The 18,212-nt window shown below is 38.0% G+C and overlaps 1 protein-coding gene across 16 annotated transcripts in view; it reads left to right on the forward strand.

Moving 5' to 3' along the window:
• The window catches only part of CHD2 (chromodomain helicase DNA binding protein 2), a 141,211-nt gene that overhangs the window by 64,982 nt on the left and 58,017 nt on the right, over positions 1 to 18,212 (forward strand). For 15 of the 16 annotated variants that reach the window (XM_089906846.1, XM_089906845.1, XM_089906847.1 and 12 more), the window contains 3 exons: positions 5,345 to 5,533; positions 15,595 to 15,757; positions 16,097 to 16,249. In XM_089906846.1, coding sequence (XP_089762972.1) covers positions 5,345 to 5,533; positions 15,595 to 15,757; positions 16,097 to 16,249 — 505 coding nt within the window. The remainder of the gene's footprint in view (positions 1 to 5,344; positions 5,534 to 15,594; positions 15,758 to 16,096; positions 16,250 to 18,212) is intronic. The other variant, XM_089906853.1, reaches the window with a different exon arrangement.

An 18,212-nucleotide genomic window follows, 5' to 3' on the forward strand; every position in this document is an offset into this window, starting at 1 on the left:
TCTGTCTTGGAGAATATATTCCATGTGTACTTGAAAAGAATAATGTTTATTCTGCTTTTGTTGGGTAGAATTCTGTAAGTGTCCATTAAGTCAACTTGGTTAGTAGTCTTCCTTCTGTATCTTTGCTGACTTCATGTCTAGTTGTTCTATCAGTAATTGAGAGTGAAGTATTTTAATATTTAACTACAGTTGTTGAATGACCTACTTCTTTCAGTTCTGTCAGTTTGGGGGTTCTGTTGTTAGGTATGTGCACATTTGTATTTGTTACATATTCCTGATTTATTGACCTTTTTATCATTATAAAATGTCCCTCTTTATCTTTAGTAATATTTCCTGTTCCTTAGGTCTATTTTGATTTTCTTATAGCTCCTCAGCTCTCTTCTGGTATCTGTTTGCATGGAATACTATTTTCCATTGTTTTACTTTGAACCTGTTTATTTGGGTCTAAAATGTGTCTCTTATAGACAGCATACAGTTGGATCTTCCTTTTTTCTCTAGTTAGACAATCTCTGCCTTTTGGTTGGAGTATTTAGTTCATTCACATTTAATGTAATTATTGATATGGTTGGATTTATGTCTGCTATTTTGCTTTTTCCCTCTGTATGTCATATTTCTTTTTTGTTTGTTTCTTTCTTACTGCCTTCTTTTGTTTCAACAAGTAGTTTTTAGTTTTCCATTTAGATTCTTCTGTTAATTGATTTTTTTAAGTTTTATTTTGTAGTGGTTGCTCTAAGGTTTTTAGTATATACATCTTATCACAATTTTCTTAAAATTAATACTGATTTAATTTTGGTAAAATATAGGAACTTTTCTGCATCATAGTTCCATTTTCACCTCCTTCCTTGTGTTGTAAACCTAGGGCATCCGAGCTTCAGTAGTTGTGGCTTGCAGGCTCTAGAATGCAGGCTCAGTAGTTGTGGCACATGGGCTTAGTTGCTCTGAGGCACGTGGGATCTTCCTGGACCAGGGATAGAATCCATGTCCCCTGCCTTGGAAGGCGGATTCTTAACCACTGTACCACCAGGGAAGTCCCTTCACCTTTATTTTTGAAGAGGTTTAGGACTCTTCAGAAGATGGATAGAGAAACTTGACTACTCTGATTATGCATACGCTCACTATAGCTGTTAGTAGAACAGGCCTAGACTGTTTCCTTTTTTGCAGGTATCCTCACTATAGTATGCTTCTGAGAGAGGAGGCCCCTCTGCACCCCTGCTCCCTATGCCTTCCCTTAGAACAGGGTTTCTCAACCTTAGCACTATTGACATTTTGGGCTGGATAATTCTTTTTTACAGTGGGGGCTCTCCTTTGCATTATATGATGTTTGACAGCATCCTTGTCCACTACCCACTACATGCCAGAAATGACTCAGTTGGGACAACCAAAAATGTCTTGCAGCATTGCCAAGTGTACCCCAGAGGGGCAAAATTGCCGCCAGTTGAGAAGCACTACGTGAGCGGGTTCCTCAGGTCTTCCCACATTGCTCATTCTGTCATCCTCCACCCTCCCCACCCCGTCTCACTGCTAATCTTTTGCCTGTCCTGTTTCCTGCTCACCTGGATCCTCTGTTCCTTCCATAGAGCTCTGTTAAGTCAACAGTAGTCACCTTTCTGAGGAGGGAGGCAGTTGCCCCCTTCTCTTTTTGAACATTGTATCCATTCTGTAATGAATACCCTGTCCATCATGTATTAGCAGAAGCCCATGTTTTTATAAAGTGTGCTTTTCAAAGGTTATATGTGCTGTAAAACAGATAATGTATAAAAGTTTAGAGACAGTGGGGGTATCAATTATTAGTTATTAATCTTTGTTTTCTGAAATGGATAAGAGAATTTTCATGTATATTACTTTATAGTTTTTATATTGTTTTCTTATATCTAATTTTTGATACACTCTATATGTTTAGCCTCAGATTGTAATAAGAATATGCTATCGTAGAGAGATGATGAAAATGTGTCTCATATCACACGGTTAATAAGTGGGTGGACTGAGTTCAGTTTCTGGTCTTCTGTGACCGAGGCCAATGTCCTTTAAACTTCAAATTCTAAGAGAAATAGTGCATCCTTCATAGCACCATTGAGATGAAGTAAAAGCATTCTACATAGTAGGGATCTTGAGGCACTGTGGGAACATATGTGCTTGATATTTAGAAAAAGAAATGTGATGCCTAGTTTCCTCCAATGAATGATTAGCTAAGATTTGCCCTTCTGTACTTGGCTACTGAAGTGGATGGTAGGGATTTTGGCTCCTAAATGGCCATAATTCATTTTTTGTTGCTGTTAAGCACCTGTGGCATTCCACCCAGCATGGGCTACGTTTTGGAAAGAGAGGAACTTTGAATTACTTTTTCCATTAGAGATGATCCTTCAGATAGTGTCTGCCAAAGTTTTCCATATGGCCAGTTGGATTACTTATTGAAGGATGGATTGGGGTTAGAGATGCACTGTGTGTGTGTGTAAGAGAGGCTTTTCTCTTTGCAAACTTTGTTTTTAAAGCATTATTATTTTCAAACATTTTAAAAAAAACATTATTTTTCACAAAGATGCGTGTATAAGAAGGAAACCCATTAGTTAAGGAGTGGAGATTTTCCTTTATTTCTGCCTGAGCTTACTGTGTGGATGACAAATCCTGTGAAGTATTTTCCCCACCCTTAGCGGTAGTTTCTGAGGTTCATTATGGCTCCATACAACCATTTGTTCTTTTTAAGGAAATGATCCACTGAAGAATTGTTATTGTACAGAAGAGAATTAGGTTTGCTCAGGTAACTTCTGGACTCTCCCCTCCTCAACTGTGACAGGCCGTTGTTCTCAACATCCAAAAGTTAGTCGTCTTTTTAACCAACTAAAATGCTGTTTCCTTTGTGCAGAGTCAGTCTGAGCACCTTTCCTGCATGGCGGCTCTGGCCAGGAGCCTACCCTTACTGTATGTTATTAGTACCCTTATTATAGGTATATATCAGTGAGCCACTTTGTTTTGTATGTAGTATTTTGCAAAGCATGGAGCTTGGTATTAAAGATAGAGCTATGACTACATCAAAGAGTTCAGCTTATAAAGATAATCATGTGCAAATATGTACTTCATGCCCACCCTACGAAATAACTCAGTTTGATAATTTTCAGAGATCTTACCTCTCAGTGTTGAAATCTTTTTTTACTTTTGCTTCTGCTGTCTAGGCCACTCTGTGAATTTTTTTGCACTTTTCCTTTCACATATTTATCTCATGACTTCTAGTATAACATTCTCACTGCTTTGATTTAATTTTTTTCTTTGCTATTCCTCAGTAGAGTGAGCTTCTATTTTTCTAAAATCCCAAGGTCTGGAAAATTTAAATAATCAAAATTGTTTCTACTTTGGTGAGAGACATGTTAAATACAGAAGTTGATTAACAGGGAAATAACTAAAATAATGACTCTCTAGGCTGTGGTGTGGTATCATTATATCATTATAAGTTCACCACGATGACCATATACCTTTTATATATGTGGTGTTTATAAATTGACGGTTGTCTATTGCAGGGAACAGCAAACTCTTTCTTAAAGAACCTGGTAGTAAACATTTTCAACTTGTAGGCATTGTGGTCTCTGTCACAGCTACTTATCTGCTGTATAGACAGAAAGCAACCACAGGTAGTTCATAAACAATTCAATGTGTATATAAAGAAATAATATCTCATATTAACTCCTTTAACGTAGTAAGAGTACACTAGGTGGGTGAAAATATTTGTTCCCTACAACAGTAGGGGAAGTAAGTCTTGTAAAAAAAAAAAGTTCATTATTTAAGTTTTGAGACTAGTAAAGTTTTAATTAATTATAATATGTGTTAGATAAATTAAAACATTCTCTTGAAATTATCTCCCAGTTCTTCAGAAAATGGCCTGATATATAGTGATGGTCCCTCATTTCCAGTTGCCTCATACATTTTGTGTGTGAGATGGTATTAAGATAGCTTAGTTTACATTGTTCCTTTTAATCCTCTTATCAGTTTTAACTCCTCATTTTATTTTATGTTCTTAGAGTATCTTCATAGCAGTGTGACAAAATACAGTTTACTTTAGTTTTGTTGAGCTAGAAGCATTAATTATGTTTTTAGATCTCTACCCCAAAAGATCATTTTGTCTGCTTCTCCGAACACGGTTGTTTCAGGCATTACCAGCTGTCACTAGGGCTGATACTGATGCCCCTAGTGCCTGATGAAATGCTTGGCCATTCATGAGTTCAGAAATGACAATGGCAGCAGACTCTCTTGACATCCTTTAGCCCGGTGACAGTGTTGGCATTTGCTGTCTTTGACTTTCTGTCTTATCAGAGAGCGTATTACATAGCTCTTGGTAATGTCGAGTCACTGAGTTTATTATTCTGGGACTTCACTGGCCTCAGCAGAGCTGGGCCTCCTGGTGTCAGAAAGCAGACCATGGGGCAGCACCTCACCCACTGGACTCCAGTCTGCACACAAAACTAAACAACTTCTTCCAAGTGCTTTGCTGGCTTTCTAGTAGCAAGCCAGAGCATATTTTCCTAAGCCTCATGAAATAAATTTCTTTTAATTTTTATTTTTGAAAGAAATTTGATCATAATGTCCCGTACTGGATTTCTGCCACAAATCCTTCAGTGAACCAAAGATGGTTAAATTAAGATTTAAACAGGAGAAACTTTTATCTGTAGAGTTCAGGCAAAATTATTACGGGTGATAACATTTTAAAATTCATTAATAAGTTTTGTGTCCCCAGGTTCTATTAGTATTAAGTTGTATCACTTATATTGCTCTTCTTGTCTGGGGGCTGTCACTTGTTTGCTCTTCTTGTCTGGGGGCTGTCACTTGTTTACTGTCATTATAATCCATTAACTTTTTAAGCTTTGAGCAGTGAGGATTACTGATGGAAGCTGTATAACTTGTACCTCTGACTAGTGATAGCTGTAATATCACCACTAATTATTCTTTGACCTCTGAATTTTGTTTTCCCAGTAAATTGCAGCTTATTAAAAGATACCTTATGATTAATTTTTCTGCCTAACATTTTATCACAGTAACTTACTATGTTACTTACATACTACTTGCATGATATACTGAAATATTTTGTGAACTCTAGATCCAGTCTCAGAATTGGAAACCTGCTGTTATCTAGTGTAGACTGATGGAATTGATTCAGTTGGTTTTCCCTTGCCTCTCTGTTTTCCCCTCTCTTGTATTCAAGAGCTAGTGACTGATAAAATTTATTTTTCCTTATAGGGAAGACTCATTTTTTTTTAACAGATTTTTTTTCCTATTTGGTTCCTTAAAAAATAAATTTTAGTTGGAAAAATGCTTTTTTTCTTCTTTGTAATTAAGTAACACTATACTATGTCATCTCTAGGTTTGAGTTCTGGGAAGATTTTGAGGAAGACCATGGGAAAGGGAGAGAGAATGGCTATCAGAGTCTTCATAAGGTGCTAGAGCCTTTCCTTCTCCGGAGAGTGAAAAAAGATGTGGAGAAATCCCTTCCTGCCAAAGTGGAACAGATTCTCAGGGTGGAGATGTCAGCCCTACAGAAACAGTATTACAAGTAAGTTATTGGCTGGGTTAAGCCTGAGTGGGATTAGGATCAGTACCAAGGGTACTTCCCTGGTGGTGCAATGGTTAAGAATCCGCCTGCCAATGCAGAGGACACGGGTTCGATCCCTGGTCCGGGAAGATCCCACATGCTGTGAAGCAACTAACCCTGCGAGCCACAACTACTGAAGCCTGTGCACCCTAGAGCCCGTGCTCCACAATAAGAGAAGCCACCGCAATGAGAAACGCATGCACCACAGTGAGGAGTAGCCCCCGCTCGCCACAACTAGAGAAAGACCAAATGCAGCAATGAAGACCCAGCGCAGCCAAAAATAAATAAATAAAATAAATAAATTTTTTGTTTTAAAAAAAGATCAGTACCAGGGGGCTCCCCTGGTGGCGCAGTGGTTAAAAATCTGCCTGCCAATGCAGGGAACATGGGTTCAAGCCCTGGTCTGGGAAGATCCCACATGCCACGGAGCAACTAAGCCCGTGCGCCACAACTACTAAGCCTGTGCTCTAGAGCCTGCAAGCCACAACTACTCAGCCCACGTGCCACAACTACTGAAGCCCGCACGCCTAGAGCCTGTGCTCCGCAGCAAGAGAAGCCACTGCAATGAGAAGCCCATTTACTGCAACGAGTATCCCCCGCTCGCTCGCGGCAACTAGAGAAAGCCTGCGCGCAGCAGCAAAGACCCAACGCAGCCAAAAATAAATAAGAAATAAATTAATTAATTAAAAAAAAAAAGATCAGTACCAGGAAGCCATGAGATATATAACCGACAAATAAACTGCCTTTTCCAATGAAGCCTCAAGACAGACTTAAGTAGCAATTTATTTATGGTCAGAAAGAGGAAGATTTACCGTTCTTTCTTTTTTAGGTGAGAATTTGCACAGTACTTTTCATTATCTTAGTGGTCTGAAATATATGTTCTTAGGCTTATCACCCTACTAATAAACAGGCATGTTTTACTCATTCTCTTCTCTGCCATTCATTCAGTCATTTGCTTCAAGTTCTGCAACATGCGAGGCATTTCGCTAGATACTGGAAATATGAACGTGAATGGAATGTGTTCCTGTCAGAAGCCTGTTGTTTGGTAGAGAAGACAGACTAGAGACAAATAATACAAAGTGTTGTTTATAACTGAGGCATATGCAGGGGAGTGTGGAAGTTCAGAAGGAAAAGCACTCACCTGTGTACCAAAGGGTGAAGACTCTTTTTTTCTAGCACTCCAAGTGGCATGGGCAGGTTATGGACTTGGTTTAGGTTATAATATGTTAAAGGTAAAATGGTGGGTTTGAGACAGAGGGTGGTATATAAGGTACTTGTCATGAGCTTTCAGTTTTGATGATTTAAAGTTGGATCTGGAATGATTGGAAATAATTGTATTGTCATGAAAATTACAGTCTTTTAAAGTTAGAGGTCTGGTAATCTTTCTAATGATATTCCTTGCTTTTTTTTTTTTTTTAACATTGTTACTGGGGTATAATTGCTTTATAATGTTGTGTTAGTTGCTGCTGTATAACAAAGTGAATCAGCTGTATGTATACATACATCCCCGTATCCCCTCCCTCTTGCGTCTCCCTCCCACCCTCCCTATCCCACCCCTCTAGGTGGTCACAAAGCACTGAGCTGATCTCCCTGTGCTATGCGGCTGCTTCCCCCTAGCTATTTTACCTTTGATAGTGTATATATGTCCATGCCACTCTCACTTCGTCCCAGCTTACCCTTCCCCCTTACCGTGTCCTCAAGTCCATTCTCTATGTCTGTGTCTTTAGTCCTGTCCTGCCCCTAGGTTCTTCAGAACCCCCCCACCCTTTCTTTTTAGATTCCATATATATGTGTTAGCATACGGTATTTGTTTTTCTCTTTCTGACTTACTTCACTCTGTATGACAGTCTCTAGGTCCATCCACCTCACTACAAATAACTCAATTTCATTTCTTTTTATGGCCGAGTAATATTCGATTGTATATATGTGCCACATCTTCTATTCCTCTGTCGATGGACACTTAGGTTGCTTCCATGTCCTGGTTACTATAAATAGTGCTGCAATGAATGTTGTGGTACATGACTCTTTTTGAATTATGGTTTTCTCAGGGTACATGCCCAGTAGTGGGATTGCTGGGTAGTATGGTAGTTCTATTTTTAGTTTTTTAAGGAAGCTCCATACTGTTCTCCATAGTGGCTGTACCAATTTACTCCCTGCTTGTTCTTAATTAATACAACTGAATAAAACAAGAATTTAATTTTCAAAAATTACTATCCAACTTTTTTGCTTAACACTGCCTTGATTTTTTTTTTTAATTTTTTAAAAAATTTTTTACATCTTCATTGGAGTGTAATTGCTTTACAATGCTGTGTTAGTTTCTGCTTTATAACAAAGTGAATTAGTTATACATATACATATGATCCCATATCTCTTCCTTCTTGCATCTCCCTCCCTCCCACCCTCCCTATCTTAATCCTCCAGGCAGTCACAAAGCACCGAGCTGATCTCCCTGTGCTATGCAGCTGCTTCCCACTAGCTACCTACCTTACGTTTGGTAGTGTATATATGTCCGTGCCTCTCTCTCACTTTGTCACAGCTCACCCTTCCCCCTCCCCATATCCTCAAGTCTGTTCTCTAGTAGGTCTGTGTTTTTATTCCTGTCTTACCCCTAGGTTCTTCATGACATTTTTTTTTCTTAAATTCCATATATATGTGTTAGCATATGGTATTTGTCTTTCTCTTTCTGACTTCACTCTGTATGACAGATTCTAGGTCTGTCCACCTCATTACAAATAGCTCAATTTCGTTTCTTTTTATGGCTGAGTAATATTCCATTGTATATATGTGCCACATCTTCTTTATCCATTCATCCGATAATGGACACTTAGGTTGTTTCCATCTCCGGGCTATTGTAAATAGAGCTGCAATGAACATTTTGGTACATGACTCTTTTTGAATTTTGGTTTTCTCAGGGTATATGCCCAGTAGTGGGATTGCTGGGTCATATGGTGGTTCTATTAGTAGTTTTTTAAGGAACCTCCATACTGTTCTCCATAGTGGCTGTACCAATTCACATTCCCACCAGCAGTTCAAGAGTGTTCCCTTTTCTCCACACCCTCTCCAGCATTTATTGTTTCTAGATTTTTTGATGATGGCCATTCTGACTGGTGTGAGATGATATCTCATTGTAGTTTTGATTTGCATTTCTCTAATGATTAGTGATGTTGAGCATTCTTTCATGTGTTTGTTGGCAGTCTGTATATCTTCTTTGGAGAAATGTCTGTTTAGGTCTTCTGCCCATTTTTTGGATTGGGTTGTTTGTTTTTTTTGTTACTGAGCTGCATGAGCTGCTTGTAAACTTTGGAGATTAATCCTTTGTCAGTTGCTTCATTTGCAAATATTTTCTCCCATTCTGAGGGTTGTCTTTTGGTCTTGTTTATGGTTTCTTTTGCTGTGCAAAAGCTTTGAAGTTTCATTAGGTCCTATTTATTTATTTTTGTTTTTATTTCCATTTCTCTAGGAGGTGGGTCAAAAAGGATCTTGCTGTGATTTATGTCATAGAGTGTTCTGCCTATGTTTTCCTCTAAGAGTTTGATAGTTTCCGGCCTTACATTTAGGTCTTTAATCCATTTTGAGCTTATTTTTGTGTATGGTGTTAGGGAGTGATCTAATCTCATACTTTTACATGTACCTGTCCAGTTTTCCCAGCACCGCTTATTGAAGAGGCTGTCCTTTCTCCACTGTACATTCCTGCCTCCTTTATCAAAGATAAGGCGACCATATGTGCATGGGTTTATCTCTGGGATTTCTATCCTGTTCCATTGATCTATCTTTCTGTTTTTGTGCCAGTACCATACTGTCTTGATTACTGTAGCTTTGTAGTATAGTCTGAAGTCAGGGAGCCTGATTCCTCCAGCTCCGTTTTTCGTTCTCAAGATTGCTTTGGCTATTCGGGGTCTTTTGTGTTTCCATACAAATTGTGAAATTTTTTGTTCTAATTCTGTGAAAAATGCCATTGGTAGTTTGATAGGGATTGCATTGAATCTGTAGATTGCTTTGGGTAGTAGAGTCATTTTCACAATGTTGATTCTTCCAATCCAAGAACATGGTATATCTCTCCATCTATTTGTATCATCTTTAGTTTCTTTCATCAGTGTCTTATAATTTTCTGCATGCAGGTCTTTTGTCTCCTTAGGTAGGTTTATTCCTAGGTATTTTATTCTTTTTGTTGCAGTGGTAAATGGGAGTGTTTTCTTGATTTCACGTTCAGATTTTTCATCATTAGTGTATAGGAATGCCAGAGATTTCTGTGCATTAATTTTGTATCCTGCTACTTTACCAAATTCATTGATTAGCTCTAGTAGTTTTCTGGTAGCATCTTTAGGATTCTCTGTGTATAGTATCATGTCATCTGCAAACAGTGGCAGCTTTACTTCTTTTTTTCCGATTTGGATTCCTTTTATTTCCTTTTCTTCTCTGATTGCTGTGGCTAAAACTTCCAAAACTATGTTGAATAAGAGTGGTGAGAGTGGGCAACCTTGTCTTGTTCCTGATCTTAGTGGAAATGCTTTCAGTTTTTCACCACTGAGGACGATGTTGGCTGTGGGTTTGTCATATATGGCCTTTATTATGTTGAGGAAAGTTCCCTCTGTGCCTACTCTCTGCAGGGTTTTTATCATAAATGGGTGTTGAATGTTGTCGAAAGCTTTCTCTGCATCTGTTGAGATGATCATATGGTTTTTCTCCTTCAATTTGTTAATATGGTGTATCACATTGATTGATTTGTGTATATTGAAGAATCCTCGCATCCCTGGGATAAACCCCACTTGATCATGGTGTATGATCCTTTTAATGTGCTGTTGGATTGTGTTTGCTAGTATTTTGTTGAGGATTTTTGCATCTATGTTCATCAGTGATATTGGCCTATAGGATAGGTGTTAGCTCTTCTCTAAATGTTTGATAGAATTTGCCTGTGAAGCCATCTGGTCCTGGGCTTTTGTTTGTTGGAAGATTTTTAATCACAGTTTCAATTTCAGTGCTTTTGATTGGTTTGTTCTTATTTTCTATTTCTTCCTGATTCAGTCTTGGCAGGTTGTGCATTTCTAAGAATTTGTCCATTTCTTCCAGGTTGTCCATTTTATTGGCATAGAGTTGCTTGTAGTAATCTCTCATGATCTTTTGTATTTCTGCAGTGTCAGTTGTTACTTCTCCTTTTTCATTTCTAATTCTATTGATTTGAGTCTTCTCCCTTTTTTTCTTGATGAGTCTGGCTAATGGTTTATCAATTTTGTTTATCTTCTCAAGGAACCAGCTTTTAGTTTTATTGATCTTCGCTATCATTTCCTTCATTTCTTTTTCATTTATTTCTGATCTGATTTTTATGATTTCTTTCCTTCTGCTAACTTTGGGGGTTTTTTTGTTCTTCTTTCTCTAATTGCTTTAGGTGCAAGGTTATGTTGTTTATTCGAAATGTTTCCTGTTTCTTAAGGTGGGTTTGTGTTGCTATAAACTTCCCTCTTAGAACTGCTTTTGCTGCATCCCATAGGTTTTTGGTCGTCGTGTCTCCATTGTCATTTGTTTCTAGGTATTTTTTTATTTCCTCTTTGATTTCTTCAGGGATCACTTCGTTATTAAGTAGTGTATTGTTTAGCTTCCATGTGTTTGTGTCTTTTATAGATCTTTTCCTGTAATTGATATCTAGTCTCATAGCATTGTGGTTGGAAAAGATACTTGATACAATTTCAATTTTCTTAAATTTACCAAGGCTTGATTTGTGACCCAAGATATGATCTAACCTGGAGAATGTTCCATGAGCACTTGAGAAAAATGTGTATTCTGTTGTTTTCGGATTGAATGTCCTATAAATACCAGTGAAGTCCATCTTGTTTAATGTATCATTTATAGCTTGTGTTTCCTTATTTATTTTCATTTTGGATGATCTGTCCATTGGTGAAAGTGGGGTGTTAAAGTCCCCTACTGTGAATGTGTTACTGTTGATTTCCCCTTTTATGGCTGTTAGTATTTGCATTATGTATTGAGGTGCTCCTATGTTGGGTGCATAAATATTTACAATTGTTATATCTTCTTTGATCGATCCCTTGATCATTGTGTAGTGTCCTTCTTTGCTCTTGGAATATTCTTTATTTTAAAGTCTATTTTGTCTGATATGAGAATTGCTACTCCAGCTTTCTTTTGGTTTCCATTTGCATGGAATATCTTTTTCCATCCCCTCACTTTCAGTCTGTATGTGTTTCTAGGTCTGAAGTGGGTCTCTTGTAGATAGCATATATATGGGTCTTGTTTTTGTATCTATTCAGCCAATCTGTGTCTTTTGGTGGGAGCATTTAGTCCATTTACATTTAAGGTAATTATCGATATTTATGTTCCTATTCCCATTTTCTTAATTGTTTTGGGTTTGTTATTGTAGGTCTTTTTCCTCTCTTGTGTTTCTTGCCTAGAGAAGTTCCTTTAGCATTTGTTGTAAAGCTGGTTTGGTGGTGCTGAATTCTCTCAGCTTTTGCTTGTCTGTAAAGGTTTTAATTTCTCTATCAAATCTGAATGAGATCCTTGCTGGGTAGAGTAATCTTGGTTGCAGGTTTTTCTCCTTTATCACTTTAAATATGTCCTGCCAGCCCCTTCTGGCTTGCAGAGTTCCTGCTGAAAGATCAGCTGTTAACCTTATGGGGATTCCCTTGTGTGTTATTTGTTGTTTTTCCCTTGCTGCTTTTAATATATTTTCTTTGTATAATGTACAGTGAGTGTTTACATTTTCCTGGTTGTCCTAGACACACACACACACACACACACACACACACACACACATTTTGCTTGTTTGCATTGGGATCTAAGTAAGCTCCATACATTATGATTGGTTGATATATCTCTTAAGTTTATTTTAAGTCATTTTTCCCTCCGTCCTTGTAAATTTTTGAGTGAAGAATCTGGGTTTGTGTTCCATAAATTTTTTTCACAGCCTGGATTTTGCTCATTCCAGCTCCATGGCATCATTTAGTATTTTCCTGAGAACACATTGTTTCCTTTACATTCACAGATAAGTGTAGAAGGTTGGTTAGACCAAGAATCAATGTGTTTCACAGAATGCAGTCTATCATAGGAGGTTGTCTTCTTGTGATATTAGCAAATGTTGATGAGCATTGCCTAGATCATTAATTCATTAGGGATTACAAAGTGGTAATATTCAACTTTTGTTATTCCTTTGTTTATTAGGTGGAATACTTCTGTAAAAAGAAACTTCCCCACATCAATGAGGAACAGTTCATATAGGAAAGACAGAATAAATGCATGGTTCTTTCTGATTTTCGAATTTAAAATTTTTCATCTATTTACTGTTTTTTTAAATTGAAATACAGTTGTCCCTTGGTAACTACAGGGGTTTGGTTCCAGGGACCCCCCTGGCCCTCCGCTCGGATACCAAAATCTATGGATCCTTAAGTTCCTTACATAAAATGGCAAAGTATAGTTGGCTCTCTGTATTTGCAGGTGTGGAACCTGTGGATGCGGATGGCTGACTGTACATTTGACATATAATGTACAGTTTAAGGTGTGTAGCGTGTTAATCTGATGCATTTATATATTTTAATCTGATGGCCATTGTAGTGATAATTAGTCCCTCTATCATATTACATGATGATCCCTTTTTAGTGGTTGGGATTGTTAAATCTAGTCTCTTAGCAAGGTTGATGATTATATAATACATTGTTGTTGTCTGTATTCACTATACTGTGCATTCGATCTCTAGGGATTATTTACTACCCATTCCAGGTTTGTACCCTTAAACAACATCTGTCCTGTCCCCCACTCCCCACCCCCTGGTAACCACTATTTTACTTTCTGTTGTTACAAGTTTGGCTTTTTTAGATTCCACATATACATGATATCATACGTTACTTGTCTATCTCTGTCTGACTTATCTCACTCAACATAATGTGTTCAAGGTTCATCCATGTTGAATTTTTGACGTTTTCAAAAGAAAAAATGGATTATCTATCTTCCTTCAAAGGTTTGACTTATGAGACTTATTGGTATGATTATGAATATTTTTGTATGATTCATCAGTAAACATATTTATTTGTGTTTTATTCTGTTGCAGTTATTATCTATACTCATGGTCTAATGGTCCCAGTTTTAGCCAGTGGGAGCTTGTTCAAGTTCTTTTGACAAAATCCAAGTTGTAGTTGATCGCTTCTTTGCTTTCTGGAATGATAAAATGCTCAGATTCGTCTCGTTCATTTCCTGCCCCAGAACTAGAGTCAGCCAAAAAGCTTCACATCTGTTTCATTGGAAAATGATATTTGGAGGTCACAGACGGCACTGGGGGTGCTCTTTGCAACTGCAGTGGACATTATTCACTGGTCTTTAAAGTGGACAGAGTTAGGAAATTTGTTTGTTTTTAAAGATAAAAATACATCATGAATTTTGTCCAGTTAAATAGTACTACAGAAATTTTATTTGACCGTAATGAACTTATACCCATGCCAGAAATTCGACTTCTCAAGTGCACCAGCCTAATTCACACTACACACACAGTCTTAAAATAATGGTGCCAGGATTACCACTAGCAAGATGAGGAACAAAAACAGGTTAAGGTTTTTTAAAATAGTATTTTTTTGTTTGTTTTTAAAGGCATATCCCACTAGAAATGGTAAGAGGCTTAAAGCACTTGAGATGGTTTTTCTTCTCTTTGGTTAGGTACTGACTGGATACAATAGTTTATGTACTTCATTTTAGTGGTTTTTTTTTTAGAGATTGCTTTGTTTAATTTTGTTCATGATTATTTATAATATTTATAGAGTTCCGAAGGCAAAACTGCCATGCCTGGCATGTTCAGAGATATCTTGCTTCTATCCTTGTCTCCCCCATTCTAGTCCCTCTTTTCCTTAGGTAATAATTACTTTTATATTTAAAAATCTTAACGTTTATCTTTCCTTTATTTTTTCATTTTTAAAATATAAGCAGATGTTAACTTTTTTTATTGCCTCCTTGTGCAAGTGGTAGCATGCTGTATGCATTTTTCTATACCTTACTTTTTTCACTTAGTGATGGGAATCGGCTGTGCTGGAGAGCACTCCATAGTAGTTTATAGAGACAGTCCTTTCTTTTTACAACTAAATAGTGGATCTGTAGCATAGTTTATTCAACTAGTCTCCTAGTGATGGACATTTGGGTAGTTTCAAATACATTTGGATAGTTTCAAATACTTTTATATAAATAGTGCTACGGTGAGAATCCTTGAGAATTCCTCTTTGAGATGGATTCCTAAAAGTGTGATTGCTAAAAGTGTAAAGAAATTTCACTACTCAGAAAAAAAGCAGTTCTAATATTTTCAAACTGGGATATAAAACATACTCGTTATGAACACTGTATTATGTAAAATACCCTTTTACAACAGTTTAAATGGATATGTAGCTTCTATCTTTTTTTTTTTTTAAACATTTATTTATGTATTTATTTGGCTGTGCCGGGTCTTAGTTGCGGCATGAGGGATCTTTTAGTTGCAGCATGTGGGATCTTTTAGATGTGGCACGCAGGCTCTTAGTTGAGGCATGCAAGATCTAGTTCCCTCACCAGGGATGGAACCCAGCCCGCCTGCATTGGGAGCGTGGAGTCTTAACTGCTGGACCACCAGGGAAGTCCCTGTAGCTTCTATCTTTGGTATATCTAATGTATTTAACTGATTTTCTAATTTGAGACAGCTTAATTTCCACTTTTATACTACAATAAAGACTGCTTCAGTGACAGTCATTGTTTATATAAAATACATATATGTAATATATGTTCTATGAATATATATATTTTGTTGCTATTATTTTCTTTTAATATTCCTGTGTTCATCCAGGCTGAAATAGCCAGTAGAATGATTAATGGTCTGAATCTGACTGGAGATGTGTGAGGGTTCCTGGTTAGGTGGCAGGAGATATAAAATAAAGCATCCCTCCCTGCCTTTTTAACCCCCACCGCCGCCTCCCACCCTCAGTAACACTATTTCCTTTTATAATCTGCTGCTGGTATCCCCAACTCTCTTTCTTTGAATCTAATAATATCATTATTATCTTAATTTGCAGATGGATTCTGACTAGAAATTACAAGGCTCTTGCCAAAGGAACAAGAGGCAGCACATCTGGTTTCCTTAATATTGTGATGGAACTGAAAAAGTGCTGCAACCACTGTTATCTCATTAAACCTCCCGAAGAAAACGAAAGGGAAAATGGACAGGAGATTCTTCTGGTGTGTGCTTACCTTGTTTGTAATTGCTTTCTTAAAGACACTTTAGTTTCTATAGATGCTTTTTATCAAAATGCTCCTTTTCCTCCTTGGTAATTTCAAGGAGCATCAAAAGAAGCTTTAAAAACAGGTGAGAAAAGTCAAATAGCTAGGAAAAATCTGGAAAGTATATTGTCACAGATACTAGGTAAAGAGCATTTTAGGAATTGCTTGTCAGCTAGATTGCAGAAGTCTTCCAAAAGCTTAAAGATGATTTTAAAAATATGAACTCTTATTAGAGAGGAAGGGCAGATTGAAGTATGCTTTTGAACATGATGATTAGAATGTCTTTTCAATCTTCAGTCCTTGATCAGGAGCAGTGGGAAGCTGATTCTATTAGATAAACTGTTGACAAGACTTCGAGAAAGAGGGAACAGAGTCCTTATCTTCTCCCAGATGGTGAGAATGTTGGATATCCTGGCTGAGTACCTGACTATTAAGCACTATCCTTTCCAGGTGAGGATGCTTGGTACTTGGGGCCTCTCCCTTCCTCCTTTCCTCACTCCCTCCCTCTAGGTTGTATGCTTTGCTTGCTAAATTATCCTAAAGGAGAAAACAAGAGTTTTCTTGTTTGAAACAAATTGAGATTAAGGTTCCAGGCGGGTCTTAATTTTTACTACCATGCCTTTAGGCTACCCTGTAATGAACAAGATCATGGGAGATTATTCTTTTTTGGTGGGCGAGGGATGGGGATTAGAGAAAGGAAAATTGGGCAAGAGAAGTGTTGTTAGATGGTATCTTACATCTCTGAGCCTGTGGTAAAAGTAGCGAGGAAGGAAGTGTGAACCTGATGACAGAAGCCCAAATCCTAAGAAAGAAAGAAAAAGAGAGGTGACAGTGTTTTATATTTCACCCCAAAGGAAGCTGACCCTGGCCGTGAGGCTGGGGAACTCAGGAGAGCAGTATACTTGAAACCTTGCTCGTCCCTGAATATACTTTGCAGAATTATAATTTTGGGTTTTTGTCTTCATTCTTTAATCTCTTGTAAGATGAGAAAAATAAGGGGGAAAAAGTTTCTTCAGCATAATATTTTTCTACGTGTTAGACAATGGGAAACTTATCTCTGATTTATTTATAGACGTGTGCAATTTACCTTGACCTTTGGCCTAATATTTTTATAATGCCTTGATTTTTTTTTAATTAATTAATTTTATTTTTGGCTGTGTTGGGTATTTGTTGCTGCACACGGGCTTTCTCTAGTTGGGGCGAGCGGGGGCTACTCTTCGTTGTGGTGCGTAGGCCTCTCATTGCAGTGCGTAGGCCTCTCATTGCAGTGGCTTCTCTTGTTGCGGAGCGCAGGCTCTAGGTGCACAGGCTTCAGTAGTTGTGGCACATGGGCTCAGTAGTTGTGGCCTGTGGGCCCTAGAGTGCAGGCTCAGTAGTTGTGGCACACGGGCTTAGTTGCTCTGCAGCATGTGGGATCTTCCTGGACCAGGGCTCGAACCCGTGTCCCCTGCGTTGGCAGGTGGATTCTTAACCACTGTGCCACCAGGGAAGCCCTGCCTTGCATTAAATAAACTTTTTCTTTAATTTTGGATGGACTCATGCAGTTATGCTGATACTGAAGATACTTGAAGGCAGTGATTCTCTCTAAGAAGGCCAAGCTTTAAAACTCAGTAACACGTTTTCTTTCAGCATACCCTGAAAGGTGTTGTTATATCCACAATACTTTGTGTGGTCTTTCAGCAGTTGTCTTAGAATACAGTTAAATACTGTGGTTGTTACCAAAAATAGCACAGTACAGAGAGTCAGTGATCTCTCAGTACATCTGACCCCTGGGAGCTTTCAGGTCTAGCTCCTCATTTGGGTATCAAGTAAAATAAGAATACATTACTTTTCTCTCTAGGGAATGAGTAGTCTGGTGTCCACTCAGGTTATCATGCCTAATGTCTTCTTTTAGAATATTGAAAAGAGGGCATTTGCGTTTTCTCATTTCAAATACTGGTTGTGAACCTGCCGTTTAGACTTATCTTTGGGTCAAGGCTCTCAGTAGAGTTGGTAGTCAGAAAGAAGAAAGGGGGTTCCCGTGTGTGATTCTACCTGTGATCAGGTGGCTCTGGGTTTGGTGGACAGAGCGCCGAGCTGTAGGTCCTTCCATAGACTCCACCCCTCTCCTGTCACTGATCACTGGTCAGCTGACATCTGCCTGGTCAGTTTTGCCTTCGGTAAAATGATGTAGTTTATCTCAAGTGGTGATTAAGGGGAAGTAATGTGAAAATGATTTTAAAGAGTGAGAAATGCTTTATATACAGCATACAAGTAGTAATTCTTCAGTATTTACATATTATATGGTTTCTCTATGGTGACATGGTTTTGGACGTAGAACTGACATATAGTCTAATGTAAGAATTGTATGTGCTAGTAAATGCCAGAGGCTCTCTTGAAGATACATTTTGGCTGTTTGAACACTTTGCTCTGA

This window comes from Delphinapterus leucas, chromosome 2, assembly GCF_059928025.1.
Source record: "Delphinapterus leucas isolate spDelLeu-1000000601 "Yukka" chromosome 2, BTC_Dleu_Yukka2, whole genome shotgun sequence".
NCBI classification, from domain to species: domain Eukaryota; kingdom Metazoa; phylum Chordata; class Mammalia; order Artiodactyla; family Monodontidae; genus Delphinapterus; species Delphinapterus leucas.